This window comes from Syzygium oleosum, unplaced genomic scaffold, assembly GCF_021117445.2.
Source record: "Syzygium oleosum isolate NSW1041296 unplaced genomic scaffold, Sole_v2.1 Sole_v2.11, whole genome shotgun sequence".
NCBI lineage: Eukaryota > Viridiplantae > Streptophyta > Magnoliopsida > Myrtales > Myrtaceae > Syzygium > Syzygium oleosum.
The window spans coordinates 2,219,105-2,239,607 of record NW_026607495.1 but is presented as its reverse complement, the minus strand read 5'-3'; the positions used below and the strand labels follow the sequence as shown (position 1 = coordinate 2,239,607).

Here is a 20,503-nt window from a genome sequence, read left to right as displayed (position 1 = left end):
ATATCATTAATTCGGGTTAGATTGAATTGTAAGATCTATCAATCCCATGTAATTTCACAACATCCACCCTCAACCTAGTTATATAAATTTCATTTATAATGTTAGGTCAATCCAACAAAAAATCTCTTCTTTTTGAAGAACCTACACATTGTATTTGAGATGAATATGTATTCCGAAAATTCAACTTATATAGAGATAAACAGTTCGAGAGAAACGTTTGTTCTATATATTAAAATGACTACCCAAATTATATCCTAAACCTTTACATTCTTCCTCTCATATGAAAATCGACTGCTCAACCTTTTTATTCCAAATCTTGAACTATTAGAAAAAGACAAGGTTTTTTAATTTTAAATGTTAGCATAACCAATCAAACCGATGTGAAGGAAGATTTTACAACACTATGATTAACCCTTTCTAGTTACAATTATAAGTTCTAAAATGCAAATAATATCTCCCAATTATATTATGTACAACATTAACACATATAGAATGTAAAAGTACACTTTCACAAACCAACCATAACCTAGTATTAGAGCAAATTATGAAACTATTTCTAGAAGAATCATGACATATTGGGAAAAAAAAACCTAAATCTATGACTTGTCCAATGTACACACAAAGAAATGTACACACAAAGAACAAAAGAATAGAAAAAAAAAATGTACACACAAAGAACAAAAGAATGAGAAAAGGATGAGAAAACTTCTTTTAGATGACCTCCGGAATACTTTGCAAAGCCGGTCTCCATGAACGATGACCACCGTACTTCGCGAAACCCGACTGATGACGATCGAATGTGTTCTTGTTAATCAGAAGAGGCAGGAGTTGCTCTAGAGATAGTCCTTGAGCCTCGGTTATCTGCACCAACTTCTCTAGCTCCTTCTTACTGATCTTGATCTTGATCTCTCTCCCGTGTGAAGACGAAGAAACTCTCTCTCCATCAGCATCATTGAGAACACTCTTGCTTTCTCCGCCGTCATTAAGCAGCGAGTTCCAATCATCACCAGCCCAGATCATGGATGAAGAGGATGAAGATTCAGCTCTGCAACAGTTTCCCATTCTTGAAATATCAGCGTCTTTCTGGTGAGAGAAGATTGAAGCTACGTTGAACAAGTTGTCGTTGCTTGTGTTTTGTTGAGTGTGTGGGTTTATGAACATATATGTGTGTGTTTGGGTGGCGAAGGAGAAGAAGACGAGGTCAGGATTCATGACTGGGCTAGAGAGAGAGAGGATAAAGATGGAGAAGCAGTAAGCAATCTAGAGAGAAAGAGAGAGAGAGAGAGAGAGAGAGAGAGAGAGAGGTGACACGTAGGACGTGGGGACCCACCTGGGATGACATTTTTGACTGACTAATCGTATATCTTCTCGGGCTTGAGCATGACCAGAATGAAATGACATGGTGACAACTTCAACGGCTCAGCTACTAAACAAGCTTCAAGCTCAAGCCCCCCTTTGTATTTGTTCAGAAACTATATAATAAAAATTAATAATATATTTGCATACTATTTTCTAGATAGCTAGACAAGCTTTATGTGGAATCAGCCTTCAGCCTAGAGGATGACCATATTGAGGAATGATCCCAAAATTTGAAGAAAATCAAGTGATGTTATTACAATGGGAAAGAGCTCGAATCTAGAAGTTGACTTGAGATCAAATGAGGAAGTTTCCACCAAACCTTGTGATTATTTGACATAATCTAGGCAATAGTGTGTTTGATTCTTGGACATAGTCTATACTTAGCGTCAATTTACCCCGTCAAATAAATCGTATGTTGACTTATCACGCATCCAATGATTATCGATAATCTCATCTTACTAAACCACATACAAAACTCCAGTTCTCAAATTTAGAAAATTCCTTGGTCGCTCTCTTGCAATCTAATTGGCCTGGAGTCGCCATCGCTCTCTACCCCCAACCATCGGTGTTAATGTTGGCCCTTGTCCGCTTGGCTTTGCTCCCTAGATCTCTCTTCATGGTTGTTGTTGCCACCTTGGCCTTGTTGCCTTCCATGATGTTGAACTCGACCTCAATCGTGGTGAGATCTCGTCATCGTTGAGGTCAAGTTGAGTGACATTGAGGTATTGTGGCTTCGTTCGATGGTGATGAGTTCCTACAATTGACACAGAGAGAGACAGTGTCCTCGGTCCTTAGAACTTATCTCTAGCTCAATCCGCCAACAGATAGGCACCACACCCAATTACTATAAAAGTTTAAATTATTAGATAAAGATGTGACTTAGGCTTCGTTCGTTTCACGGAAAATAACTTCCAGGAAAACGTTTTCCTAGTTTTCCAGTGTTCGTTTCATGAAAAATAACTTCCCATGGAAAATATTTTTCAGAAAATGGACAAAACACCTTCACTTTTGAAAAGAGAAAAACATTTTCCCCCCTCCTTCTTTCACCATTCATTTTAAATATTTTAATTTTTTTTTCCTTCTCTTTTCTATCTTCTTCTCTGGCCGGTCACCGGCCATGGCGGCGGCTAGCGACTGGCCACAAGAGAGCTCGAGCCTCGCCGCAGGCCGGTGAGACTTGAGCTCGCCAGATTCCAGTGAGGTCAAGCCTCGTTGGCCTATAGCGAGGCCGATCTCGCCCGAGGCTGATGAGGTCGAGCCTCACCAGATCTAGTGAGCTGGGCTAGGCTCGAGCCTTGCCCAAGGTCGCCAAAGCCTCGCCCGAGGTCGCCAGAGCCTTGCTGACGTCTAGCGACCTCGGGGGAGGCTCGTCTAGCTCACCGGATCTGGCGAGGCCCGAGCTCGCCCGACTGGCCTTAGGCGAGCTCGACCGCGCCGGATTAGGCGAGCTAAAGCCTCACCACAGGCCGGCGAGGCTTGACCTTGCCGAAATTTGGCGAGCTTGAGCCTTGTTGGCCTGTAGCGAGGCTCGAGCTGGCCGGTCGCTGGCCGCCGCTGTGGCCGGCGATCGGCGACCTGCTGAGGAAGAAGAAGAAGAAAGGAACAAAAAAAAAAATTAAAAATATTTTTTAAAAATAAAAATAAAAAATTATTAAAAGTAGTGCAAGTAAGAAAATATTTTCCATAACGAACAACGGAAAATATTTTCTGAAACTTTTTTAGATTTCAGCTGAACACCGGAAAATTGTGTCATTCCTGGAAAACATTTTCCAGGAAAATGACTTCCTTGAAAACATTTTCCAACAACGTAATATTTTTCGCGAAACGAACGAAACTTTAATATTTAAATATTCTAACACTCTTCCTCATGTGTATACTAAACTTTGTCTAAAAATTAAAGCATGGAAATATGTTATACGAGCAATAAATATGAAGCTGGAAAGATTTGAATTTAGTACCTACTGATCCTAAACCATATAAAATTTTGTGGAACCACAGTTATACTCTAAAAGTTCAAGTTATTAGATGCATACACAGTTTAATGCTAACAGACATATGCATATGTTCACTCTTTTCACTCAATTTTTTTTCCCCGGATTTATTGGTCTCAAAATTTAAGAGACCTCCCCAATCTTGATAATCATGTCTGACTTTCTGTCTAAAACGTCCTTATCATATGCAAACTTTTCCCAACCTAGAATAGAATCCTCAAGCTACCTTCACAATTAAACCAAATATCGCATCGAGTGTATTTCTGTTTCATTTAATCCGTTGCCAATAATCAAGCTTATAAATTGTCGGTATATAGGCATTGTGGTGTCATTCATAGTATGATCTTTGATACTTAATCAAATTTAAGTTGGAAAATAAAATTCTCACATTAGACACTTATTTAAAACAAAATCTACACCTTAGAGTCTTTCGATAAAGTATTCATTTATTATATGTATTTCTTTCTTTATAATATTAATATGTTATCTGTTATATATTGACTTTATAGAAAATATGGACCAAGCCCCCAAAGGAGGCTCATTCCAAGTGGCTCAAGCCAAGCCGAATCAGCACGGCTTGAAAAATCAATTGGAGGTGTGAAATGCCAAAGAAATGGCATCTTTATTTATTTATTTATTATTTTTTGGAGTTTTGACACAAAGTGAATGTGAACTTGAATATGTGAAGGCATCTTTGACACATACTTGAATTTTCTTTTTCTTTTTTTCCACTATAATTATGTGTTTATTTTATGATAAAAAAAAAGAGTGCCTGATGAATATCTCATCAAGTTCGTCAATCCGTCCTTGTCGAAGATCAATGAGCGACCCGTTTCGTTTTTCAATGCCAGGTTTTTCTTTAGGGTTAATATTACGAAAAACCCCAAATTGGTACGCCTGTGACAAATTTACCTAAAATTAATTTTTTGACTACTAAAAATTCCAAACTGATATACATGTGACAATTTTAACCCAAACTAATTTTTTGATCACAAAAAACTCCAAACTGATACATTTGTGACAAATTTACCCTCCGTTAATTTCAGTTAAATTAGATTAATGTAAATAAAAATCACAAACTGGTACACCTATGATAAATGGAGGGTAAAACCCAAAACTGGTATATCTGTCAACTACCGGGTGTCATTTAACAAAGCAATTTAATAGTAAAATTTAACGGAAACTACCGCAGAATAAAATTATCACAGGTGTACCAGTTTAGGATTTTTGGTGGTCAAAAAATTAGTTTGGGGTAAAATTATCACAGATGTACTAGTTTAGGGTTTTTCATGGTATTAACTCTTTTCTTTATTGGTGAATTTCATATAGATCGAGCTGCATACATAAACTATCAATCAATTTCGCGACCATCAATTTTCTACATTATCGCTGCTAAAATTGGGATTTGATGTTACTATCACTATCGTAATCAACAAAATGAACTTTTTTTCAGTAATCGAAATTGTTAATACTCAATTCCTTCTTTAAACGTGTCAAATTAAATTCACGTGGAAAAATTTATCTATCCTATCAAAATGTCAAGATCGGGTAGTCGGGTTTTTTTAATATTTATTTTTAAATTCTTTTGCTAGTAATCGTAGACACAGAATGAATGAAGCCCACGGGAAGTGTAAGAATGCTGTGATTCAAGCCCCTAGAAAAATTGATGGAATTAGGTGAACAACCATATGTCATGTTCGATCTAAGTCAAGGAGAGTGAATTAAGCCATGAAGCATCATACATTGATTACATACCACCATTCAAACCTCGACATTGAATATGTAAATGATGATGGAACTCTTCAGGGAAAGAACAAAAGATGGCCAGTTACGCAAGAGGTTGAAAGGGAGGAGGGAAATTTTCACAGAGAAGATACTGAAAACCATCTTCATTTCACATCCTTACGGCTTTGCATTCTCTAGTTTTGGTAACACATGTTTGTGTCGAGGATCAGATTTCAGGACTTTGAAAGACCAAACTATCCCTATTTGAAGGACAATCGTATTTCAATCCTGCACATGCCCTAACACCCCCATTCACGAACAATCCCTATTCTTCTCGCCACCACGTTTTTCTCTGAGCCGCCTCCACGTCGTCCTCGTCCCTGGTGACATTGCCATCTCCCCCAGCTTCCCTTCTAGACAAGAGCTCCCTCATGTTTCGGATATCTGCTGAAATCCCTAATTTTAGCTCAGTTTTGCCCTAAGATTTTGGTGATTTAGGGGAGAGAGAGAATGAGCAGATTCAATTTTTCCATAATTCTCAATCTTAGTTCATTTTCTAGTAGATCTGGCTTCCCCACACGAATTTCATTTAAAAAGCCATTTATGTTGCCACGTCGGACAAATCGCTTGCCACGTGTGGTTCCATGTCAGCAAATTAACGAGGACATTGGACAGAAACTAACGGAAGGTAGATGGTCACGGGTATCCTAGTTTGAGATTTTTGCGATACAAAAATTAGTTTGAGGTAGATGTATCACGGGTGTACCAGTTTGGGATTTGTGGTGGTATTATCCCTTAATTTTTTTTAACTTTTCAAGATTTTTATTTATGTTGCGCCTAGTTGGCACCGCAAAATTCGTCAAGTGTAACCCTAAAACATCAAAAGAAAAAATGTCATGTGAGCATTTGCCATCATTTAAATTGGACAAAGATAACAAAGTTACTTGATAGTACAAATCGAACAAGTTTTAGGATATGATGGTGTAAATTGAAAGTTTTAGGGTGCAATTACATTTTCATAACAAGTTTTTGAACTTTCTATGTATCAAAGGAGGAGGAAGAAGAATATTAATACAATATATACTATCTATTTATCATACATAAAAAACGCATCTCTTTCATTTTCTTAGTTTGATTTGATTATTTTGTCTAAATCTAAATTAATTGTTTTGACTAAATTTAACTCCATATAGAATCTTGAAGATGTTTAAATATAGGCTTTATCTATTATTAGCATTTGAGATTAACATATAAGAGTGTAGAATGGCAAGTAAGGTTATGGGGACTTTTGGCAACATTGTGCTAAGTGTCATGGCACGCGACTAGCATAGAGCTAAAGAGAAGTGCCACGTGGCAAGCGAACACCATCATCATGCACGGCTTTAGTTATATTTAATAGAATTATTGAGTAGAGGGTATATTAAATTAGAATGTATGAGAGAATTATGTAATTATACGATTGTTAGGTGACACTTTAAATTGTCATTTCCTCATTGTTAGAGATAGAAGGATATTATTCATAACCTATCGACCATGAGCACGTTTTCAAATTTTTTAAACTAAAAATTTGTGGTTGAAAGTGGCTTGCGTTCCTTTTACACTACGGAGAGATAAAATCCCACTTTAGACGACATGAGATCATTATAGGAGGTATAACAATTTATCCAAAGGGAAAATGACACAAATAGTCCCTAAACTTTGACCTAATGTGCAATTTGGTCCCTGAACTTTTAATTTGTTCAATGTAGTCCCTGAACTTTAACCTAATGTTCAATTTGGTCCCTGAACTTTTAATATGTGTTCAATTTAGTCCTTGAACTATTTGAAAATGTTCAATATAGTCCTTCAGTTAATTCAAGTGCAGGGACTATATTGAACATTTTCATATAGTTCAGGGACTAAATTGAACACATATTAAAAGTTCAGGGACCACATTGAACAAATCAAAAGTTCAGGGACCAAATTGAACATTAGGTTAGAGTTCAGGGACTATATTGAACAAATTAAAAGTTCAGGGACCAAATTGCACATTAAGTCAAAGTTCATGGACTATTTGTGTCATTATCCCTTATCGAAATCCAAATAAGAGAGAAATATCATTTATACATTTTCTTTCCTTTAAATGTGTATTTACAGCTTTTTTTTTTTTTGGTAAGAGTGTATTTACAGCTTTAGTTTCCAATTAAACCTATTATTTATTTGAATCAATAAAATTCATGAATTCAAGAATAATTGCTGAGTTCGTCATTTCAAAAGGTGACGTGGCTTATTTTTTGAGGAAACTGTACGTGCTAAACGATGGAATCAATCCATCCGCTGTTTAATTAAAAACGATAACCTTGTGCACAAGATTCCAAAAGTGTTAGGTGCATCATTCTTAGTCAACCACCCGCTGGTCTTGTAACGTCTTCAATCATGCTTAAGCTAAAATGTCCACTTGAACACCAAGCTAGACACTTGTTATTGCATGTTGTATTATATAAGCAATGGAAGAATTGATTTACACAACCACCGTTGGATGATTGATGTGTGAAAGAACTCGATTATGTTATTATCTTCAAGTATACATGTCAATCATCGAGCGGTGAGTATGTGAAACTTTTGTTACATTGACGGGGACCTAACAATTATCATACTGAGAGTTTTACTTCCTATATCAAATACCCTTCTCGCATTTCAAAACCTACAACCATCATAAACAATTTTTACAATGGTTTACGAGTTATATCACTCACCCACACATAATTTGCCAGAACCAAGTCGTTTGACCTCGATATGGCCCTGAGCTAGCGGTGACTAGGGAGTATGCAGAAGAACTGGGAACCGCCCGAAACCGGACAGAATTGGCCTAGAATCGACTGTTCACATGGGGACTGATCCGATTCCAATTTACTGGAACCAGTGAGTACTAATCCGGTTCCCGGTTCCAGTTATGGAACCGTCCACTCGGATTGGATTAGTACATATATATATATGTATTTAATTTTTATGTTTTCAGATCAAAACCTAGTTTCCTCTTAGTCTATCTCCATCTCTCGCCTCACTCATCTTGCGGCCTCACCTCCCTTTGTCACTCTCGCTCTCGATCGGCTCTGGCTTCGTCCCTCCCTCTGTCGCTCTCACTCTCGATCGCCAATGAAAACGGGGCAACAACTCTCACCCCACAGTCACACTAGTCAGTTTGGCAGCAAGAGTGACGACACCTAAACAGTGAAGACCACTTAATTTGACCAGAGACCGAGCTACTCGTCGTTGTGAGCGGCAAACGATCTCGCCAGAGACACAAGGGGAAATGAATAAAATTAGTTTGGGGTAAAATTATCACATGTGTACCAGTTTAGGGTTTTCGTGATATTAATCCTTTTCTTTATTGGTGAATTTCGTATAGATCGAGTTGCATACATGAACTAGCAATTAATTTCGCGACCATCAATTTTCTACATTATCGCTGCTAAAATTGGGATTTGATGTTACTATCACTATCGTAATCAACAAAATGAACTTTTTTTCAGTAATTGAAATTGTTAATACTCAATTCCTTCTTTAAATGTGTCAAATTAAATTCACGTGGAAAAAATTATCTATCCTATCAAAATGTCAAGATCGGGTAGTCGGATTTTTTTAATATTTATTTTTAAATTCTTTTGCTAGCAATCTTAGACATAGAATGAATGAAGCCCACGGGAAGTGAAAGGATGCTGTGATTCAAGCCCCTAGAAAAATTGATGGAATTAGCTGAACAACCATATGTCATGTTCGATCTAAGTCAAGGAGAGTGAATTAAGCCATGAAGCATCATCATACATTGATTATATACCAACATTCAAACCTCAACATTGAATTTGCAAATGAGAATCGAACTCTTCAGTGAAAGGAACAAAAGATGGCCAGTTACGCAAGAGGTTGAAAGGGACGAGGGAAATTTTCACAGAGAAGATACTAAAAACCATCTTCATTTCACATCCTTGCGGCTTTGCATTCTCTAGTTTTGGTAATACATGCTTGTGTCGAGGATCAGATTTCAGTGCTTCGAAAGACCAAACTATCCCTATTTGAAGGACAACCGTATTTCAATCCCGCACATGCCCTAACACCCCCATTCACGAACAAACCCTATTCTTCTCGCCACCACATTTGCCTCCGAGCCGCCTCGACGTCGTCCTCGTCCCTGGTGACATTGCCATCTCCAGCAGCTTCCCTTCTAGACAAGAACTCCCTCGCGTTTCGGATATCTGCTGATATCCCCAATTTTAGCTCAGTTTTGCCCTAAGATTTTGGTGATTTTACGGGGGAGAGAGAAGGAGAAAATTCAATTTTGCCCTAATTCTCAATCCTAGTTCATTTTCTTTAAATCTGGCTTCCCCAAAAGGACGTCATATAAAAAGCCATTTATGCTGAATTTCTACGTTAGATCCACGTCAGACAAGTCGCTTGTCATGTATGTTTCCATGTTAGTAATTTAACGGGGATATTGGACAAAAACTAACGAGGGTAGATTTGTCACGGGTGTTAAAGTTTGAGATTTTTTTTTGACATGGAAATTAGTTTGGGGTAAATGTATCATGGATGTATTAGATTTTTGGTAGTATTATCCATTATTTTTTTAATTTGTCAAGTTTTTTATTTATGTGGCTCCTAGTTGGCGCCGCAACATTCGTCAAGTGTAACCTATGAACATAAAAAAAATGCCACCTCGGCATTTCCATCACTCAAATTGGACGAAATTAAGAGAGTTACTCGATTGCATAAATCGACTAAGTTATAAGATTTGATTGCACAAATTGAAAGTTTTAGGTCGCAACTACATTTCCGTAATAGGTTTTAGAACTTTCAATGTATCAAAGGAAGAGGAAGAAGAAGATTAATACAGTGTATACCATATATTTATCTCACACATCGAACATGCATCTTGATGATATTCTTAGTTTGATTTAATTATTTTTTCTAAATCTAAATTAATTGTTTTGACTAAATTTAATTACTCCTAGATGTTCAAATATAGGCTTTTATCTGTTATTAGCATCTGAAATTAACATATAAGAGTGTAGGATGACATCTAAGGTATTGGGACATGTGGCAACACAGTGCTAAGCATCATGCCACGTGGCTAGCATAAAGCCAAAGAGAATTGCCAGATGGCGAGTGCAAAAGCGAACAGTCTCATCGTCTGTGGCTTTAACTATATTCAATAGAATTGTTTAAAAATGGAGTATATTTAATTTAAAATTAGAACGTATGAGAGATTTATGTAATGATATGATTGTTACGTGACTTTTTAAATCATCATTTCTCCATTGTTAGAGATAGATGGATACTATTCATCACCCGTCAACCATAAACAGGGTTTCAAATTTTTAAACCAAGAAATTTGTGGGTGGTTGAGACCATTATAGGAGGCCAAGCAAATTTTCCAAATCCTCGTAAGGGAAAAACATCATGATATTACACATTGTATTTGCAACTTTACTTTGTAATTAAACATATATTTATTTGAATCAGTAAAATTCATGAATTCAAGATTAATTGCTGAGTTTGTCATTTCAAAAGATGACATGGCTTATTTTTAAGGGAAGTGTGCGTGCTAAACGATGGAATCAATCCATCCGCTGTTTAATTAAAAACGGAAACCTTCTGCACTAGATTCCCAAAGTGTTTGGCGCATCATTTTTACTCAACCACCCACTGGTCTTGTAACGTCTACAATCATGCATAAGCTAACATGTCCACTTGAACACCAAACTAGACACCTTGTTATGGCATGTTGTATTATATAAGCAATGGAAGAATTGATTTACACGCCCACCGTTGGATGATTGACTTGTAAAAGAACTCGATTACGTTATTATTTTCAAGTATACATGTCAATCATCGAGCGGTCAGTATGTGAAACTTTTGTTACACTAACGGGGACCGAACAATTATCATACTGAGTTTTACTTCCTATATCAAATACCCTTCTCACATTTCAAAACCTACAACCATCATACTCAATTTTTACAATGGTTTACGAGTTATATCACTCACCCACACATAATTTGCCAGAACCAAGTCGTTTGACCTCGATATGGCCCTGAGCTAGCGGTGACTAGGGGTATGCAGAAGAACCGGGAACCGCCCGGAACCGGACAGAATTGGCCTAGAATCGACTGTTCCCATAGGGACTGGTCCAATTCCAATTTACTGGAACCAGTGAGTACTAATCCGGTTCCCAGTTCTAGTTGTGGAACCGTCCACCCGCATTGGATCAGTACATATATATATATGTATGTATATATTTAATTTTTATGTTTTCAGATCAAAACCTAGTTTCCTCTTCGTCTATCTCCATCTCTTGCCTCACTCATCTTGCGGCCTCACCTCCCTTTGTCACTCTCGCTCTCGATCACCTCCGGCTTCGTCCCTCCCTTTGTCACTCTCGCTCTTGGTCGCCAGTGAAAACAGGGCAGCAACTCTAACCCCACAGCCACACTAGTCAGTTTGGCAGCAAGAGCGACGACATCTAAACAGTGAAGACCACCAAGTTTGATCAGAGGCCGAGCTACTTGTCGTTGTGAGCGGCGAATGATCTCGCCCCAAACACAGAGGTAGGGATGTGGGGAAAGGGGTGTGGATGGCGGTTGAGGGTCTCGTCGTCCGCACCAGGGTTAGGTACCGACCGATAGCTCGGCCCTGTGATGGCTCTCACATCATGGTTCGCTACATTGTTGTGTGTGAGGACTGACGAGAGAGAAAAGGGCAGGAAAAGAGAGTGCGAAACGGGTTAGGGTTTAGATTATGGTTGTGCATGAGGCAAGTGGATCCTTTTAGGCCGGGGAGATGCAAAATGTATGTTCTAGGATATGATAATGATTTTTAATATGCGGCGCAACTTGTGGCAAGAGTGCCTTTGACGACACTCAAAAATTAAATGTTGAGGCTGATGCATGCATTTTTCATGTTGTCTTCTCATTTTCTTATTGGAAAATAGAAGGAGAAAAACTCGATCTTCACTGGTTCATTACCAAAAAACAGAGACCTTCAACAAACCCCACGAACAAACTAACTGGTAGAAGACAGTTTAACTTTATATATATATAGTTTTATATTTCTTCTAGACTTATTCGGCGACGGTTTTTCTAGTTAATGGAAGACAAAAGATATTCCAAAAGGGTGTCGACCTTGTTTGTTTATTTATTTATTTTCAACTTGAGAGTATCTCCGACAATTTGACTATTCTTGGCTGTTCTATTGTTTCGGAAGGTAAACGAATGAAGTGAACCTCAATGATTTGCGTAGTTTAATGTTGAACGTTTGGTTGTCGATGTTGTGGCCATGCACGCCTAGGGTATCGTTCGGATAATCGATGAGAGATGAAATAAAATAATACATACAGTTTACTGAAAACTTCAACGGGTTTAAATTTTTTAATGAATGCTAGTCTAATAAGGTATATTAATGAAGTCATCCACTCACTCTTGTACCCCACGAGCCACGTGAATATTGTCTTCAACTAATTCCAATTCGATTTTAATTTTCATTCTAATGAAAATATTACAATTGGAAAGATCTTGAGTTAATTAAAAGACCAATATATAATGTGACGAGCAAAATATTGTCTGCACTCATTTTACCGAAATCTATTAAGTCATTCATAGAGCGCAATGTAACACAAACGTCTCATTAACTGAGATTGGCTTGATCTGTCCCTTCCCTACCCTATAAATAGTTTTACCTAAACTCCTCCTTTTTTCCTTTTAATGCGAAACTTAATTAGGACGGCTCAATCTACACAGGTGCATCAATTGCCTCTTTCCCTCAAGGTTGGTTGAACTTGTGAAGGTGATGACTTATGGTCCATTAAATTGGACTAACATCATCAAACTATATTGTTTGTTTAGCCTACCTATGCTTGATTCCAAGAGATCCATAGAAAACAAAGACTATAATACTTATCTAATAATGGGTTTTTCTAATTTCAAAGATCAAATAATAATAGCTAGTTGATATACTTTACAATATCCCTCAAATGACTACAATTAGTAGTCAAATGTTGTGGAGATGAGGCAGGTTTCTGTTAAGTGTAGGTGCAGGTGGCCCGGGCCAAATGCATCCTTGCTTAGTTGATGTTGGACCTCATTAACTATCCCAAGGATTTGGCAATTCATATAAACTAGTTGACAAGCAGAGCGGTCATAAGATTATTTTGATTTGCATCGGGAAAAGAAATGTATAGAGTAATGCATTATTCATGATGTGATGATCTAATCAATCACTTTAAAAGAGATGTATGAGTAGCTTGTACACATATATATTTATTTATAGAAATAGATCATATGAATATCATAATTTCTCGACAGGTGATTGGCCTAATTCAATAGAATAGATTTTGAAGATATTTTTTTTCGACGGGTTTTCTCCTACCATATTTGGAAAATCTTGTTCTTCTGAGCATTGTTATTAATGATTTTCAATAAAATGATGAACCTTGTGTTGTATATACAGATCGATGGCATGCCCCCATGTCTCCCATTTGACTTTGCTTCCAACTCTACTAGTTCGACATTATTCAACATTAAATAAATGACAGCACAGACTTTTAAAAACAGAATAAAAATTGAGTGCCGTCTTGATCCGGCCAGGACCTAGAGACTATTGTATTCATAGTTTCCTCAACATTCGTGCTATTCCAATTCAATATTATACGTGTCATTGACAATATTTGATGAGTTCATTTTAATCCTATGATTCCATGTATTTATATTGTTGGTAAATGTGGATAACTATGATCGATATCTTAAACCCGATACGCGAAATTGGAATATTAAGCAATGCGAAAAACTGCATGCAAGCATTTGAATAAACGAATTATGTGTATTAACACCCAAATAAGAGTTTGCTTTATCTATAAAGATAGCAAATTTTTAGATCGGTTTTTTTTTTATAACTGGCATTACTCTTTATCCGGAAAAATTAAACCCATTAAAGAAACTCAGAAGATGAAAAGAGTACCTATTGAGGAACCCCGTAATGTCTTTGAAGTGGAGTCTCCATTGATTTATCCAATCGAAATCAATTTTATCTTATAATCAAGTAGTACGTCAAATTTAAGAACCCAAATGCTGTAAGATTTTCAGGCCAAGTTTAGTCATTGTTTCTCTACTTATTCAATGATTTATCCTAACGAACACTAGAGCACATGCATTGTCCCTTCATCAACTGATGCAATGTTTAGCTCCTACGCACTCTATAAAAACCAGCTGGTCTCTTATCCCTGGTTTCAACTCCTCCAAAGCACACTCCCTTCTCTTCAACCTCTTTATTGCCAATTCAACCAAAAAGCTCGATACAAGAATCAGTAATGGCTCTTTCGAAGAAGCCTTATGCACACACAAGGATGGATTTCGAGGACCCAGAAGAGAAAAAGCAACGGAAAGCGCAGTTCCTGATCTACAAAGTGTTGGAGCAAGCTGATGCTCGGAGGAGGCCCTCGCTCCTGAGAGTGAAGTTGTGCAGGTTGAAGGTGAAGATCGGGCGGCGGTTGAAGAAGTCGAGGAAGAGGATGGCACTGATGATTTCGAAAGCGAGACTCGCCGTTTATAAGCAGCTCATGAGTCAATTGAGGAGCTTGGAAGCTCTCGTCTGGCCTTGTAGAGAGTAGAGACCAAGTTATTGATCAGCCTCCAACCTTTTAAACTTGTTCTTGCAAAACCACCACGTAGAAGTGTCCTTTCGTTTTAGTGTCTCATGTTGTGTAGAATCTTGGGGGTGGCGTTTGCTAATTTTACATTTCTTTGCAGAAAGGAAAAAGGAGGAAAAGTGTATAGTGCATAGAAATCATAACAAGGACGAGGTTTCGTTTCGTTCTGAACTTTTCGAGATCATGAGTTCATTAAGCTATAATTCAAATCTTCATTTTCTGCTTGCGATTCTTGGTTGTTGAGAAATGAATTGAAGTGCGTGATTCCCAGAGACAAATAGTCAAACGATTAGGTGCCAAAGAGAAGCAGAAACAACCAAACTAATTTGAATAATTCCCCACGCTATGGAAATCAAACAACTCAGTACGTAAACGAATCGGTTTATTAACTTCTAGGATTGTTGAATCTTTCGATATGCCGGAATTGAATGAGATTGATAATAACAGCTTACAACGTGTGGATGAGATTGATCATAGTAGTAGCTTCACGTTCGGCCTCCTGCTCAGCTCCAAGTCAAATTGCGTATCTGTTCTTAGTTGCCATCTTCCAAGGCAGATCATCATCTTTCCTTTGTCCTTTTTCTTTTTTCCCCTCCATATGGTGGAAAGGGGAGAGGAAGCAAGGAGGGGAAATGGTTAACCTCCCCAAAGATGGTGTAGGAGAGGCTAGATCTCATCAATGAACGGGCCGGATCAAGTACCGGGTATAGAAATTCTTCTCCAAACCAGTCCCCAATAAAAAATAAAAAGGACTCGGTAGGACGGCCGAACTCAAAAGGAAATTGCTTACCTAGGTCTGCCCTTTTTTCACTACGGGCAGATTGAGGCCACTAGGCCGCCAAGCCCATGTTGCCTCTGCTGTGCGCCATGAAAAGTTGATGACTTTCACATTGCTTTCCGTCGCCGTGTGAGCGAGTTGAAGGAGCTACTAGCGGGAAGTGGTGGAAGAACTCGAACGTACATGACGACTCGATCACATGGAGAAGAAGATGTGAGGATGAATTCGCGAAACTCTACATTAGAGGACTGAAAGAACAGGACTAAACCTGCTACCTCAATTTCTCAAAACAACGAAGCATGACGACACATATGTATTCTACGGCCTTGTAATTATGGATTGAGACATTTCAATGAAATAAGGCTTACTTCTATATCAATGCAGAATATATTCTAGGGCCTTTGATAGTGCGATCTCAATCGTTGCCTTGCGGGTGGCATGGATAGAACCTTACCCACCTTAGAATAGACTATCGAAGTACCTCCTCATTCATCTTATGAATTAAGAAAGGTTGAAGAAGTTACACGAAACGTTCCCTATAAGAAACCTTAACATGGTAGCTCTTTAGGCTTTTTATCACTATATCGATTTATGGTATTCCGATACTTCTTTGCAAGCAAATTGGGAATTATTTATGTACTCGCACATGGTCTGGATCGAAGATGGCTTGATAGAGATCTCGTGGTATTGTTAGTACCAGAGCTCCGAGATCAAATCCGGAAAAAATTCACATCGAATCAAGGGAAGCTTGAGATTGCATCGTAATATGAACTGTATAGGATATGCAGGATGACCATCTCTTATGTTAGTGACCAATCTTCAAGTTCATTGTCTCATCTTTGAAGACAGGGTTGTTGGAACACCTCTTTGCACTCTTACACTATTTGAGATTTTGGTTGTCACAAACACTGTTCGAAACAAACGCGGAAAAACAAATACAGAACACAAGGATTTACGTGGTTCGATCACAAGGTGATTTATGTCCACGGGCGAGGCAAAACAAGATTACACTATAATCAAAGAGAGTACAGTTTTCAGAAGTCAAAAAAACGACTTAACAAAACCTCACGGCTCACAAATCTCTCCCAAAACGAAAATATCTCTTAATCAATGAAAAAACCTAGCCACAGTATAAATAGGGCTCCCCAAAAAATTTCCTCGGGGGCATGGCCCCTGAACCCCCCGAGATATTTGTTCGCTTGCTCTAGCTTGGGCGGACCGGTTCGCTTGCTCTGAGTTGGGCCTATCGGCCCAACCCTCCGCGTCACGAACTAAATCTCAATTTTTTCTCCACTTTTGGGTCGCACAAAAATATGTCGGGTCGGATGATGAACCGGACCAAGTACATAAAATTCAAGACATATTTAACAAACACGCGCTACAGCGTTTTTTTATCTTGTCGTAATGCACAATATGTTACACGCACGATCAGAGCGATATATGAGGCACAGACGAACCACCATTCCTAAGCCATTGCTCCATCGAAAAACACCTTTAACCACGTCCGCTGTCGCAGGATAGCTACTGATATCGCCTCCTCTATTTCCACCTTCCATCATGCCGCATTCCCATAAAATCACCTGCAACTCCCACCATCATCTCCACTGTTAACATATATGTATCGAGTTTTTAGCTGATATTCGAAACCAGACCCAAATTAAGGAATGTCAAAGCCCGAACAGGAAAGTACGAGGTTTCTTGGACGCTTGGTTTTGCCGTTGTTTCCAAGTTCAAATTGGACTCTTGTTCCTGTGCAAGATATCTTGGTGAAGTCGGCTTCAACGTGGGTTCGTGGCATATATTTACTTCAAGAGATGGTTTTGTTTTTTAGTTGTTCTGTAGCAGTACAAAAGAAGACCACAAGCCATTTGAATATCAGAACTTCGTCTTCAAGGATTTCACTCAATAACCAATTTGGATTGCTCGTCTTACGGAAGGTGAGTGTTTGAAAGCGGTGAGGTAATTATCCGTGATTTATTTTATCAAGTAATTATATGAGACTAAATACTGTGTGGGTTTGTATGCACCGGGACTGTGCAACGGTCGGGCGGTTGAGCGATTATAATTCGATAATTCTCCGATTGATTCGTGGATTATTTGCGGCTAGCTCTTCGTATGGAGTAGATACAACACTCAATCAAGCTGAAGTGAAAGAAGAAACTACAACACTATGATTTATCCTTTCTAGTTACAAGTATAAGTCTTTAAATGCAAATAAATATCTCCCAATTGAATCATGTGTAACATTAACACACATATCGTGTAAAAGTACATTTTCACAAACCTACCATAACCTAGGATTAGAGGAAATTATGTAACTACTTCTACAAAAATCGTCATACATCGGAAAATATAAACCAAAATCTATGCCTTGTCCCATGTACATACGAAGAACAAAAGAATGAGAAAACTTCTTTTAGTTGGCCTCCGGAATGCTCTGCAAAGCCGGCTTCCATGAACAATGACCGCCGCGCTTCGCGAAACTCGACTGACGACGATCAAAGCAGTTCTTGTTAATCAGAAGAGGCAAGACTTGCTCTAGAGACAGTCCTTGAGCCTCGATCTTCTCCACCAACTTCTCCAGCTCCTTCTTACTGATCTTGATCTTGATCTCTCTCCGCCGCGAAGAAGAAGAGGAAGAAGAAACCCTCTTTCCATCAGCATCGCCAAGAAGCCTCTTGCTCTCTCCTCCATCACTACGGAGCGAGTTCCAATCCTCGCCGGCCCAGATCATGGACGACGACGACGACGACGACGAAGACTCAGCTCTGCAACAGTTTCCCATCCTTGAAATATCAGCAAAGTGTCAGCTTCTGGTGAGAGAAGATTGAAGCGATGTTGAACAAGTTATTGTTCTCTGTTTCGGTGAGTGCGTGGATGTGTATGGATATATATGTGCGTTTGGGTGGCGAATGAGAGGAAGACAAGGTCAAGATTCATGACTTGGTTAGAGAGAGGATAAAGATGGAGAAAGAGTAAGCAATTAGCAGAGAGAGAATGAGAGAGAGAGAGGTGACACGTAGGGCGATGTAGGACAAAGATTGATAAGCAGTGAACAATCGAGAGGGAGAGAGAGAGAGAGAGAGAGAGAGAGAGAGAGAGAGAGAGACGGGGTGACACGTAGGACGATGGGGAGAGTGGGTCCCACCTGAGACGACTTTTTTGACTGACCTATTCATAATATTTTTTTGTGCTAGAAGACCTATTCATAATATAATCTTCCTCATGCATGAGCGTGACCGCAAATGAAATAGCATGGCGAGCTGGCGACAACGTCAAACGGCTCAGCTACTGAACAAGCTTGAAGCTCAAGCCCCCCTTTGTGTATCTGTTCAGAAACTATATAATAAAAAATAATAATAATAATATATTTGCAAACTATTTTTCTAGATGGCTAGACCAGTTTGATGTGGTATGGGCATTCAACCGAGAGGTTGACCATATTTGGGAATGCTGCCAAAATTCAAAGAAAATCAAGTGATGTTTAGTGTTGGGAAAGAGCTTGAATCTAGAAGTTTGACTTCAGATCAAATAGGGTAAGGTTTGCCAAACCTTATGATTGTTGAACATAACCTAGGCCATATTCATGTGCTTGAATCTTGGACTATTCTCCACTTAGGGTCGATTTATCCCCGTTACATCAACTTATCATGGGTCTAGTGATCATTCATAATCTAACCTTACCAACCACGTACGAAACTTCAATTCTTAAATTTAGAGGATTTCTAGACCCAAAATTCTTTAATCTCTTTCTCTGTCACAGCCTAATCGGCCTGAAGTGGCCACCGCTCTCTGCCCCCAGTCATCGACATTAATGACGGTACCAATCCAGATCCAATCGCAATTATCATCCACTATGAGGCCATTCCCTCCCCCCAACATATGTGCAAAGTCAATAGATGCATCTCTCTTTTGGCTTCATTGCTAACTACAACAGTTGTCGTCGACACATTGGTCGTGGTGAAATATCGTTGTCGTTGAGGTCAAGTTCAGTGACAAGGAGTTTTTGTGGCCTCACATGATGGCAATGAGTTCCATGGTTTGCACGCTTGCGCTCGTAGAGAGAGAGAGAGAGAGAGAGAGAGAGAGAGAGAGAGAGAGAGAGAGAGAGAGAGAGAGAGAGAGAGAGAGAGAGAGAGAGAGAGAGAGAGAGAGAGAGAGAGAGAGAGAGAGAGAGAGCTAGAGAGAGAGAGTTTGTGGTCCTCAGGACTAACCTCTAACTCCATCCGCCATAAAAAATGGACCGTACCCAACTGTTGTACAAGTCCAAATTATAATATGAAGTCGTGACTTAATACCCGAATATATTAATATTCTCTCCTCAAGCGTGCGTCGAATTTCCGCTCAAGACGAAACGTATTGATATATAATAAAGAAGATAAATAGGGGTCTAGAATGCTTTGAACTCCAGACCTTCTACGCATAGATTGCAAGTAATATGAAACAAGGTCAATACTCACCCTAGACACTTCAAAAAAAAAAAAATCCTCACCTTTGACTCCTTCAAATAAAGTACAATATTGATTTCATTATAAGTTAAATATTAAGTATATAGAAGAATTTGGAGGCGAGCCGCCAGAGGAGGCTCGTTCCAAGCGGCTCAAGCCGAGCCGAATTAGCATGGCTCGATGCGTCTCTCCTGCCGGACCAAGCTGTCCTTAGCCGAATTGGGGAGGTGTGAAATGCCAAGGAAATGGCATCTTTCCTATTTTATGTTTTGTTCTTTGGAGTTTTGTTACAAAGTGAATGTGAACATGAATTTGTGAAGGAATCTTTGAGACGAACTTAGATTTTTCCATTCCCGTTTTGACCCGCACGTGTGACTTTCCTTCCATAGTAATCTTGTGTTTGGACTCTTCGAATACCCGATTAATTTTATCGTTAAAAAACAGAGAGTGGTCGATAAATATCTCACCGAGTCTATTAATACCTCGTCCGAGCAAGGACGAGCCTTGGTGAGGGCTCCCCTCGTCG

At 38.8% G+C, this 20,503-nt stretch overlaps 3 protein-coding genes across 3 annotated transcripts; 1 reads left to right on the top strand and 2 right to left on the bottom strand.

Annotated features, from left to right (window-relative positions):
* Positions 1–444: 444 nt before the first annotated feature.
* Positions 445–1,203, bottom strand: LOC130139371 (uncharacterized). The gene has a single exon (XM_056316184.1). The coding sequence runs from the start codon at positions 1,159–1,161 to the stop codon at positions 712–714; it is 450 nt and encodes a 149-aa protein (XP_056172159.1). The 5' UTR covers positions 1,162–1,203; the 3' UTR covers positions 445–711.
* A 13,151-nt stretch (positions 1,204–14,354) lies between these two features.
* On the top strand, positions 14,355–14,883 carry LOC115688032 (uncharacterized). The gene has a single exon (XM_030613756.2). The coding sequence runs from the start codon at positions 14,413–14,415 to the stop codon at positions 14,710–14,712; it is 300 nt and encodes a 99-aa protein (XP_030469616.1). The 5' UTR covers positions 14,355–14,412; the 3' UTR covers positions 14,713–14,883.
* A 3,047-nt stretch (positions 14,884–17,930) lies between these two features.
* LOC115688031 (uncharacterized) lies at positions 17,931–18,529 on the bottom strand. The gene has a single exon (XM_030613755.2). It carries the CDS (start codon positions 18,312–18,314, stop codon positions 17,946–17,948), a length of 369 nt encoding a protein of 122 aa, XP_030469615.1. The 5' UTR covers positions 18,315–18,529; the 3' UTR covers positions 17,931–17,945.
* Positions 18,530–20,503: the final 1,974 nt, after the last annotated feature.